The 11,506-nt window shown below is 42.1% G+C and overlaps 2 protein-coding genes across 4 annotated transcripts; one reads left to right on the forward strand and one right to left on the reverse strand.

The window, feature by feature from the left end:
* Positions 1-1,704: 1,704 nt before the first annotated feature.
* LOC106636051 (mitochondrial 10-formyltetrahydrofolate dehydrogenase) lies at positions 1,705-10,947 on the reverse strand. 3 transcript variants are annotated; one of them, XM_089591853.1, is made up of 9 exons: positions 10,916-10,947; positions 9,188-9,338; positions 7,769-8,003; positions 6,442-6,839; positions 5,864-6,154; positions 3,570-3,984; positions 3,096-3,484; positions 2,735-3,004; positions 1,705-2,479 (listed from the first exon to the last, which is right to left on the reverse strand). In XM_089591853.1, the coding sequence occupies exons 2-9, from the start codon at positions 9,321-9,323 to the stop codon at positions 1,902-1,904; spliced, it is 2,712 nt and encodes a 903-aa protein (XP_089447979.1). In that variant the 5' UTR covers positions 9,324-9,338; positions 10,916-10,947; the 3' UTR covers positions 1,705-1,901. The 3 variants fall into 3 exon arrangements, with proteins under 3 accessions (XP_089447979.1, XP_089447978.1, XP_089447980.1); XM_089591852.1 differs by lacking the exon at positions 10,916-10,947 and adding an exon at positions 10,352-10,419; XM_089591854.1 differs by lacking the exon at positions 10,916-10,947 and having other exon boundaries at positions 5,864-6,149; positions 6,440-6,839; positions 9,188-9,345.
* On the forward strand, positions 4,531-5,507 carry LOC106646252 (uncharacterized). The gene is made up of 2 exons (XM_014362296.2): positions 4,531-4,730; positions 5,012-5,507. Exons 1-2 carry the CDS (start codon positions 4,643-4,645, stop codon positions 5,446-5,448), a joined length of 525 nt encoding a protein of 174 aa, XP_014217782.2. The 5' UTR covers positions 4,531-4,642; the 3' UTR covers positions 5,449-5,507.
* Positions 10,948-11,506: the final 559 nt, after the last annotated feature.

The raw sequence follows: 11,506 nt of genomic DNA on the forward strand, positions 1-11,506 counted from the left end.
AGGCCCACCACTTTCTATGCCTAAAATAAAAATTAAATAAATCGTCTCGCTCTACTCTCTTCGGTATCCATCACCGAAGACGATAACTCACGGTGAATATGAAAATATAGTTATCCGTGAGTTTAACAAATCCAAATCCGTACACGAATTGGGTACTTGCCAAAAATTCACCAGAGTTGTACATACCAAACAATAAATAATTTTCTCATCATCTTGATTAACCGGTCGTTTCTCGTTTGCTCTTGCAAGCCCCAACCCCGTATCCTTTGCAAGGGAGAGAGATGCGAAAAAAAAAAAAAAAAAAAAAAAAAAAAAAAAATTGCATGGACTCTGCAAGTGTATAGGTACATCGTGTAATGTATGCTTTTCCCATGCCATAAACGATACACATAAGTAGGTATTACGTAGTGTTACCCAAGTATAATATTTAAGTAGGTACACGCACTGGCAACCGGTTTTTCCTCACGATGCATCCAGTGCATTTTTTTTTTATCATCACCCGTCGAGGATGACAGTGAAACTCCGTTGAAACGGCTCTTGCAGTCGCCGACCCTTTTTCGTGTACCTACATGCATACTTACCCGAAAACACATCCGAATACATGCTCACGCGAGTACGTTTGAAAATATTTTTCAAGAAAACCGGATGCACAAAGCGATGAGACATGCACATATACACAATTTATTATTTTTTCTTTTTTAAGATAAAAAATTCAATGCTTTTTTCTCATTTTTTTTCTTTCTCCGTGGGTGGTATATTAGGTACATTCAGTAGCCGCCTAAATGACCGTGAGCAAAGTACTTATTTTCGAGCATATACCGAAGTAAATGAAAGTACCTGGCTTTGGTCCCCCGAAGAACTGGATAATAGTTGCATCAATCTCCCTCCCCTGACTGAGGGTTAGCGATGCACAAAGGACAACGCAACTGCATCAGCACGCGCTCGATGTACTTACATTTTCATGTATTTAAAGTTATCTATCGATTAATTTGATTTATGATGATCATTTGTGCAACGTCACAATGATGTATATATACCATTTGGGTCATTTTATTGTCCTTTTTTAATACTCAATCGACATCACCTGTACAGTGTAAATAAATAAATATGAAACTATAGCGGAAATCTAGCGCATCAAAAGTCGGTTCTGTACTTACGGTGTCGTACCTTCAATTTGCACTTGCAATTTCCACGAGGTCCACAAATGACTGCACTAGGAAAAATCATAATTTTAAAAAGCTTTCAACCTCCTCGTCTTTCTGCCATTGAAAATAAATCGTACAATTGTAATGTTCACTAGTCTTTTTATTATTTAAAGTATCGTACTCTGCTTAAACTATATACATGAACATATACGTATATAATAAAATTATACAACACGGCTCAAAAAGTTAATTTTCCGACACTCAATGCAGGTGTTTATTGTTATTAACCGTGAAATGTAATGGCAAAAATTATACATCCGTAATATACATATCAGATGTTTTTTAATCCGCGCAACATAACGATGTATGGTGTCGCGTATGTTTGATTAATACATAAATAGTTGGAGAAGTAGTAGAAAAATATATAAATAAATTCAAAGAAATCTCATGAAGTAATCTTCACAAAAATATATAATATCTACATAGAAATGGATAGGACGTAGCATAACTCTATACGCTTCAGTAACAATAATAACGTGTTTTTTATATTTATGAAAAAAAAAAAAAAAAAGAAACAACTTTTATTTCGTATCGATATATAGGTACTATGGAAAACGCAAATAAACAACTCGATACGAGAAAAGGAAAAAAAAAAAAAAAAAAAAAAAAAAAAAAAAAAAAAAAAAAAAAAAAAAAGAATCAGTACATGAACAACGAAGCTTTCCCCTCTGCAGTGACAGAGAGAGACTCTCCCGTCTAGTACTCGATGGTGATGGTCTTGGTCTTGAGGTACTCGTTGAGCGCCTCCTGTCCGAGATCCTTCCCGAAGCCGGACCTCTTGAAGCCGCCAAAGGGAGCGGCGACGTCCGTCTTGTTGTACGTGTTGACAAAAACCGTGCCCGCCTCGATTTTCTCGGCAAACCTGAGGGCCCGGCCAATGTCCTTGGTGAGCACGCCCGAGGCGAGCCCGTACTCGGTGGCGTTGGCCCGGCGCAGCACGTCGTCGAGGTTTTGGGAGCTAAAGCGCGAGACGATCATCACGGGGCCGAAGGACTCCTCGCGCGCCAAGTAACTCCCGTCCTCGACTTCGGTGAATATCGTCGGCTCGAAGTAGTAGCCCGGCCGGTCGAGCCGCTTACCGCCGAGGACGAGCTGGGCGCCCTCCTTTATGCCCCGGTCGACGAACTCGAGGAGCTTCTCGAGGTGGGCCTTGTGGTTCTGGGGCCCGTGGGAGGTCGCGCGGTTCAGGGGATCCCCGATCTTTATCTTTCGCGTCTCCGCCACCACGCGCTCGATGAACTCGTCGTGGATGCTGCTCTCCACGAAGATGCGACCTGTTCGGGAGACAACGTTTACATTCATTATTGGTGTTAAAATACCTACATCACCTCTCCCGGCCATCCTCCTCTCGAGTATGCATGAACATTACCTGCATTTACCGGAAGAATTCAACATTGTTTTTCAACCATGCACATACCTTCTACCCATGCCTATACTCTTAATTAATTAATTCACGTATTTAAAAGAATAATACCTTACCTGACCACGCAATTTATTGGAAAAAAAAAAAAAAAAGGAAAAATACCAACCAGCGGCGATGCAGTTCTCGCCCTTGTTGAAGAAGACGCTGCTCATGGCGAGCCTGACCGCCTGCTGCATGTCCGCGTCCTCGAAGATGACGAGGGGACTCTTGCCCCCGAGTTCCAGGGACACCTTCTTCAAGTTGCTCTCGGCGCAAGTTTTCATGATCACCTGGCCTATCTCCGTCGAGCCGGTGAAGCCGAGCTTCCTCACCATCGGGTGCTTCACTATCGCGTTGCCCGCCACCGACCCACTGCCCGGGACTATGTTGATCACACCTGCCAAATAAAAAAGAGAAAATAAAAGTAATCCTCGAAGTAATAAAAGTGCTCGAGCACATAATTATCCTATGTACACATATGTATATACCCGGTGGTATGCCGGCCTTGGCCGATAGCTCGGCGAACTTGAGGGCGGTGAGGGGCGAGGTCTGCGCCGGCTTCATGACGACGGTGTTGCCGGCTGCCAGGCACGCGGCCATCTTCCACGAGAGCATCATCAGGGGGTAGTTCCAGGGGGTGACGAGGCCGCACACGCCGATCGGCTCCTTGCGGGTGATGGTGAGGTTGCGCCTCGGCCGGGCGTGGCTTATGGGCACCGTCGCGCCTTGTATCTTGTCGCACCAGCCGGCAAAGTAACGCCAACTCTCCACCGACATGCCCACGTGGGTCTTCAGGGCCAGGGTGTACACGGCCCCCGAGTCCAGGCTCTCGAGGGTCGCCAACTCCTCCCGGTGCGCCTCCATCAGATCGGCCAGCCTGCAATCCACGGTCACACACGCGCAAATTGCTTTTTTGTGATCCAAGTATGGGTAACGCTCTCTCGCGTGTGTATACAACTCACTTGAAGAGGAGGGACGCGCGCTCGCGGGCGCTGATTTTGCTCCACTCGCCCTCGTCGAAGGCCCGTTTGGCCGCTTGGACGGCCAAATCGACGTCCTCGGTGGAGGCACTCTCGACCTCGCAAATGAGGCTCTCGTCGTGGGGGTTGAGACTCGGGATGGGCTTGGCCCGCCCGTTGACGAACTTGCCGTCGATGAACAGTTGGCGGGGAAAGCTGAGCTCGAGGCCGTTGGCTTGGGCGACTACCGGCTCGTAATCGACGCTCCGGCTAGCCGTGGCCCCGCGTCTCGCCAGAACTGCCACGCTCGCGAACTCGATGAACGTCGGGGCCATGAACACGTCCGTGTTTTGCAGGTGGATGTCCAAGCTGTCCTTGACCTCCTCGACCAGCCGGACCACGTCCATACTGCTGGCACCTTTTTTTTTTTTCAGACATATTAGTGATCATGTACGGCGATAATTGGGCTTGCAAATCCGCGATGTGCGTACATAGAGTTATAGGTGAAACAAAACAAAAACAAAAAAAGAATTTAAATCTGTACTCTTAGAGTTGTCGGTGCGAGAAAAAAAAAAAAAAAAAGATTTGATATCGGAAGTGAGTATAGATGTATACATGGAAGAATCGAAAAATATTCAAACACACGAGTCCAACGCGCATCTATACAAACGCGGGCATGTGGATGGGTATATAATATTATGTACACGAAAGTTTAAGTATCTCCCCGACGCACACATACACACATGCATATATACCATTTACAATATATCGGCATGAGAAAACAACACGAGCGATAAGCCGCACTTATCTGTCTTTCTTGGGCACACATCTGTCTACTACGTGCAGTATACATTATCTTGAATATACGTAAGAATCGTCAGTCGCTCGCGAGCTTGCGTAGTCGGGGGGAAACAGAAAAAAAAAAAAAAAAAAAAAAAAATACAGCCCAAGCGTTTTCTTTGCGCTGAACAGTTTCTCGAGACGAGAGAGGGAGGGCCCTTCTTGCGCACACACACGTCAGTCGCGCCCGGACCTTCGCAGGGCTAGTGGAGAAAACCACGTGCTCCGCCGAGACCATGGATCCCGAGGTGGAGGAAAACATCAGCAGGAGACTCGGCCTCGTCGACCAGTTGGCTGGACTGATCAAGGCGCTCAACGAAAATGGCAAGTTATACACATATATACCTATACTATTTCTTTTTGTTCACTTTTACTGGATCAAACTGTCGCTTCAAAACGAACAGTGGGCGCTACGACGGCGCTTCGACCCCTCGAAAATGTTTATGCTAATGATGTAGGTATAGGTTGCGCCTCATGAATAACAAATGGCTTGGGTGGTTTCTTTGTCGTTTGAAATGAAAACAAAAGAAAAAAAAAAGAAAAAAAAAAGAAAAAAAAAAGAAAAAAGGAAACAACGTGAGCCACGGTGTAACTTGGATTTCCAGGTGACGCGGGAAAGTACAAAGTATCGAGCAAACCGGAGCCGAAGCGGCAAATGGGCCCGGCGTGCACGTCGAGCTGCCGGCGCCGTTGCTTCGAGCGGTTGAGCGAGGAGGAGCGCGAGACCCTGTACACCGAGTTCTGGTCGTTGTCGAGCCGCATGGCCCAGTGGGAGTACGTAGCGGCGAGCCTGTTCGTCAAGCCAAAGGGCAAAGCGACGACCAAGGACCGCGTGGTCACCTCGAGGAGGAACAACTCGAGGGTGTACTTTTTCACTGTGCCGGACCGTGTAGAGCAGGTCTGCAAGACCATGTTCCTCAACACCCTGGGCATCAACAACTCGTGGACCTTCACCGTTTGCAAGAAGCTTAGGATCAACGGGTACATCAAGGCCGACGAGAGGGGCAATTTTACCCACAGGCCCAGGAAAAAGGCCAATTGACACCACCACTGGAGGCCCGACGTCGCGTGTAATACCACATCGTGTACGAGTGTGCCTTTGTACATACATATACCGTTATAATTGTTAAGGAGTTGATATTTTTTTACAATAAATGTTCTAGTGTTTGTCCAGTTGGACCAGAAAATGAAAAAAAAAAAAATCTCGCATTTTCTTTCCATTGAGAGATTGTTAGTCGCTTATCGAGTTCAACAAGAGTGTATTTATGATGTGTATTGGTATCCAAGTTATTCGATAACTTTGAGGCGCAGCGATACACCCAATATATAAAAAAAAAAAAAAAACATTGTTTGCCGTGTCGGTATCGTAAATATATACATACACGTATATAAAAAATGTCCCAGTCGATGTCGCGATTAGCTTATCGCGGTGGAAAATAACACGACGGCCCACTCACCACAGGCGAAGAAATCGGTGTCGTCCTCGATCTCGAGATTGAGTATGCCCCCCCAGGTGTTGCGCATGGCTTGGACGGCCTCCCTCTCGTCCTCCGTGAACTCGACGCTGCGGGTGCCATTTTCCATCGACTTGGCGCCGTACTTGCTGGCACTGATGGTCCGCGTGCCCAGCTTGAGCACCTCCACGTTCACCCAATTGCCGTCCTCGGCCTGGATCAGGAGACCAGCCCCGTGCACCACAGCCGGCCGCCCGTTCACGTCCACCCTGTCACCTTCCGGTACATCCTTACCTGCCCCACACACGCGCGCACGCTTAATTACTTCATGATAAAAATATATGGTGTATAGTGCATCTTGTGATCCATCCCGGTAATCAATACAACGTACGGTGAGAAGCAACTATTTTTTTGTCTTTCTTACCGATAACTTTGTTTTTACCCTTTGATTGGGTTATTGGGTTGCGCTAGCTTGAGAAAATAAAAAAATTAAAAAAAAAAACGCAACGAAAAGTACGGGTGGAATAAAATATCTCCGTCACGCAGGTATTTTGTTGCGATGGGAGGGGTAAAAATCGCACCCTCGAACAAGCTGCTTTTGTAGAGCTTGGCCTCCTCGTTGTTGACGAGGGTCCACGCGCCGGGGGTCGAGTCGAGGGCGCGTATGAAGTTGTGGACCTGCCGGGCAGATTTTCCGGCCCACTTGATCTCCTGGAGGTCCTTTTTGTTGAGCATGGGGTCGTACGAGGCGCCCTCGTGGGGTTGGGCCACGGCGGGTGCTTTGCCCTCGGCCACGAGGTCAACCGCCTTGGCCATGGCAGCTACGCCCTCGGGGAACATAAAGTCCTTGTAGAGGCTGTCGAGGGTGTCGTTCGGCTTGACGGGACAGCTGCGCTGGAGGAGGATCGGTCCCGTGTCCAGTCCGTCGTCGGCCCAGAATACCGAGAACCCGGCGACCTTGTCGTCCTCGATCAGGGTCCTGGGGACGAGAAAACTCATGGTTTCATACTTTTTGACTTCGGTTGTCACGCGCGGATGGGAAATTTAGATGGGTATCTTGAAATAAACCGGTTGGTTGGTCGCTTTCGAGAGAAATCGCGTGGATTCGACGATTTCTTACTTACGTTTTTGCAAAAGCTTTCACTTTGAGTGAAACAAGGAAAAAAAACCAATAATTACGTTTAAAGATAACATGGGAAAAAAGTGTTGAGAGTTGTCCATACCGTCTGATAAATGGGTTAAAAAATCAGCTCTTTTTTGATTATTTTTCAATTTAAGCTTTTTTCTATTTTTTTTTTTCTTTTTTTTATTTCATCATGCCGAAAGTTAATAAATACATCACTATTTAAACATAATTTTTTCAATACTTTACACGTTCATAAACAGAGTAAAAAATAGAAACTTTATCAATCTCTTTTTGGATGATGCAAATGTCTGTCTTTTTTACTTGTGAATAATTGTGTTTCTAAAATTAGGATCCACAAAATGATTAGAATCTTTTTTTTTTTTTTAAATCATCTTCGAAAAAAAAAAATAATAATGAAAAATAAAAAAAAAAGTAAAAATTAAAAAATGAACAAGAATGTAGTTTTTTTTAAAGAAAAGTTTGTGTTTTTCATATTGTTTACTCATTTGAATATTGTAAAAATACAATTGAATCGTCCTGGGGCCTTTAATTTATCATTGGACTTGGTAAATGAAAAAGATGTTTATATAAAATAAATAAAAATTTTGGCAAACAGTTAAAAAATACACGTTACACGTGAATAACCATTATTACATGAAATACAAGTTCTTTACACGGGGTTTAAAAGAGACACATGGAATCGCAAATATACGTAAAAGATGTCGCAATCGGTTCCGATGAGCCAACGCGAATCAATAATGAGAACAACAACAATAACTCACCAGCTGATAGCGCTGGCGCCCCTGTGCCTGGGCAGTATCGACGGATGGTAGCATATACTCCTGTGCTTCGGGTGGTTGATCACCTCCATCGGTATGAATTGCGTGCAAAAGGGCAAAACGTTGAGATCGACCTCGATGCTGCGGTAGAGATCGAGTACCTCGGGCAGGGGCACGCCCTTGCACCGCCAGGCCTTGATCTTGAACACCGGCGTGCCATTCGCCTTGGCTGTTATTGCTGAAACAAAAATAGACATTTTTGGGTAAATTTTAATTAGTTCTCATTAGCTCATCTGTAAATAATGACAGTTTTTGTGGGGGTCTTACAAAGTGCAAGGAAATAATTCAATCTATTTGCCGTTCGAATGGTATAAAAAATAATTTTCCTCGAAAAAGCTAGACGTACAATGATTACTTGGAAAAGTTTGCTTTGGATAAAATATAATCGCTCGCGTGATTGCTTACGATTTTGAGATTTGTGATAACGATTTTTTTTTTTTTTAATGACATCCTACTGCTGGATAGTGGTTGAATATTTATATTTATCACGTAATTTTATTAATTTTTCCTCGAGCCGTTTAAAAATAATAAAAATTTTCGTTTAATAATTTGAAAATGTTAGTTCCTGGTAGACACTTATTAATTAAATATTCACCAACATGTAGCAATAATAAAACTGTTTGATGACAAAAAAATGCATGTTTTTTAAATTAAAATTAGTGCTCTAAATACCACTTGGATTTTTAAAAATTTTCATGATAAACTTGAAGTTGAAGTACACTACTTGAATTTTTTTTTTTTTTTCATTTTTCAAGTTCCTAAGTATTGGTGAAATATCAATGATTTTCATTAGCAGTATAAAGTATTGAGTAATGCATAGTTTTTAAATCTATAAAAAATTTGTTGACCCTGTTACCGTTTTTAAAGAGAAATAAAATATTTTCTATTTAGTCATTGAAAGTAGTAAGTTATTTCAATGTTAAAAAAATATGATTAAAAAAATTATTATACACAATTTTTTTTCTCAATTGGTGGTCACAACTTACACCCGCTGGTGAACATTAAATGAAAAAATATAATAGTGAATGAAAATATGAACACACAAAAATTGTATACGCAAAAAAGGAGTAGTAGCAAAAAAAAACGTGTACCATAAAGTCGTCATCCCGATTTCTAAAAATCTGATCGTGAGAAAATTTTCAGAAGAAGAAGAAAAAAATGACAATCTAATCTCTCTGGCTCGAAAAAAAATGCCGAGTACACCACGTATACGCGTGCGCCTTTCGTTGACTACGAGCTATCACAATTATGCAAGCTATCAATTATACAATTACCGACGATAAGTCACATATATTTGTACCATAGTTGGATAGAGTGTCAGTGATGCGCGCACTTATAAATAATTTACGTTCGAGTACTTACCTAATGGATCTTCGCGGTTGTTTTTATCTGGAATTGTAAAAACGCCAGTTATCTCGTGTCCATTTTTCCTGAGGAGACTGTAAACTTCGGCCGCAAAGTTGCTCTGCCCTATTATGGCGACCTTCAGCTTTCCCATGGTTACCTAGATTATCTATTTTTTTTTTTTTTCTGTTAATGAAATTATTTGTATTACTTACAAATATGATTTAAATTAATTAGACATGTTCAGTAATAGTAACTGTGTAGCTATATACAGACATTTTTCAGGGATTAATAATTTACGTTAAATAGCTTCATTTATTACTAAAAGTAAACCGATTCCCATACCGATTTTTTTTTTTTTTTTTTTTCATTTGTCTTTATTTGGGCAATAACTTGAAGGTATGTTGTACAGCTGATCTGTCTACGAATCAGCTACAAGCAATAATAATTGAACTTCCCATACTTTAGTATAGTCATCAAAATTAAATTGTTGTTAAAAAACGAAAAAAAGAAAAAAAAAAAATCATCACTAAAATTCAACGTTCTAGTAAGCATGCATAAAATTATTACTTCGAATGAGAGTATACAAAATCGATACCTGTACGATACGATTAAACGCAGAATAATCAACAGACGAAGGGAAATTCGAACCGAGACAGGTACACGCGCGAGAGTGTAGGTGAGCCAGTGAAAGGAAATTCGTATCGTTTTCGAAAGTCCCAGCAAGCATATATACCTATAATATACTTACTGCGAATCTCTAAATTCGCGTTTTTGCCACGATTGGTATACCTACCTGTAGCCATGTCACGCGTTAAATTATCAAATTTCGTAGCGCTCAATACGTGGATTTTTACATCGTGTTATCACAAATGCCCTCACCCCGTAATTCCTTGTACACGAAAAATCCAAAGACGAACGAGCGAGCGAGCGATGAATCAGTGGGCACAAAACACAAACACGAGGGAGAGCTCGTTGCTCACATGTGTTGTATACCGTATACAAATAAATTTGCCGATTACACCTAATGCGTCAATGATAACATAATCGCCCGACACGAGACGCACGCGTGAAGCCGCTATTGTGTACTTGTGCGCACCGTATCCTTCCGCGCCGTTTGTTCGCCAAATTATCTATGTGTATACGAATATGATATGTTGAGGGAATAAATTAATCCCATACCTGCTTCGGCCGAAGGAAAACGCAAGGATCGTCAATGGAAAAAGCGCGACTCTTTCAGGATTGCAAACAAACTAAGTAGTACTCATTCCCGGAGTGGGTGCACAGGGACACTGCTCTTTTCTCCTCTGCTCGTGTTTTCGCGATGGTTTTCGAGACAAATTGTTATTTATCTTTTTGTCCTTCTCAAACTAACTGTACACCGACCGCGTGTACGTCTCCGCACGGCACCGGCGACACTGTACGTATAGGGAAAATTCGTGTACTCTCCCGAGAGGAGAAAGATTATGCTCGAGCGAGCATGTATATTACTTATATACGTCGTGGAAGAAATTTTTCGAGTCTCGGGGAGTGAGGGAAAAACCGGCTCCCATGACCGGCAGAGTTTACTGAACTAGAGAGAGCCTCTCATTCTCTCTCTCCAACGCGACGACCGGCAGTCGCGAGCGTTTATATAATATCGCGCTCGTGTGTACGTACCGAGTACATATAAATGAAACAATAAGGAGGGATGATTTTTCGATTGCTTCCATGGGTAAGTACTTTGTCTCGTTCGGAAAAGGATACCGATTTTTACCTGATGGTCCCCGACGGTGATTATTGATGGTTGCGCCATTTATCGGGGTTATCGCGCGTACGGAGCAAAAGGTCTTTGCTTTGTGTGGTTGATTAATGAGTCAATAAATGAATGAACGCGATATTGTGGCTGTGCTTGTAGAATTTATGGGATTTTTTTTTTTCTTTTGTTTTTTTTTTTTTTTTTTTTTTTTTTTTTTTTTTTTTTTTTTTTTTTTTTTTTTTTTTGCTTCAATCCGTCGATTTTTACTTGTTGGGTCGGAGAATACGAGCAGGTGTTTCTGGTTGTTTAATTGAGCTTAGTATATAGTTTGTTACTTTGAGGTTTGATGAAAAAAAAAAATAAAAAAATAAATAAATATAAATAGTTCTTGTACTTTTTTTTAAATCTGATTTGAATTGAATGATTCCCATCAAGATTATTTATCTCTTTTAACAGAATTATAAAAATTACTTTGATGGATACGGGTGTGTTTCAGTTTAATTACAATAATTTTGTTGAAAAATTTGGTAGCTCATAAGTATCTTGCGGTCGGTCATTTGTTTTTCCTTATAAGACTGCTTGTAGATATTTTTTTTTTT

Source organism: Copidosoma floridanum, unplaced genomic scaffold, assembly GCF_036245765.1.
Source record: "Copidosoma floridanum isolate Cflo_tuat_1 unplaced genomic scaffold, Cflo_Japanese_pri ptg000014l, whole genome shotgun sequence".
NCBI classification, from domain to species: domain Eukaryota; kingdom Metazoa; phylum Arthropoda; class Insecta; order Hymenoptera; family Encyrtidae; genus Copidosoma; species Copidosoma floridanum.

Coding starts and splice junctions, on each gene's coding strand:
- LOC106636051 (XM_089591853.1), bottom strand. CDS start 9,323: ATGGGAAAGCTGAAGGTCGCCATAATAGGGCAGAGCAACTTTGCGGCC. Junction 6,840..7,768: donor GGCGCCAGCGCTATCAGCTG/GTGAGTTATTGT, acceptor TCTCGTCCCCAG/GACCCTGATCGAGGACGACA. Junction 3,985..5,863: donor CACCGATTTCTTCGCCTGTG/GTGAGTGGGCCG, acceptor AAAAAAAAAAAG/GTGCCAGCAGTATGGACGTG.
- LOC106646252 (XM_014362296.2), top strand. CDS start 4,643: ATGGATCCCGAGGTGGAGGAAAACATCAGCAGGAGACTCGGCCTCGTC. Junction 4,731..5,011: donor CAAGGCGCTCAACGAAAATG/GCAAGTTATACA, acceptor TTGGATTTCCAG/GTGACGCGGGAAAGTACAAA.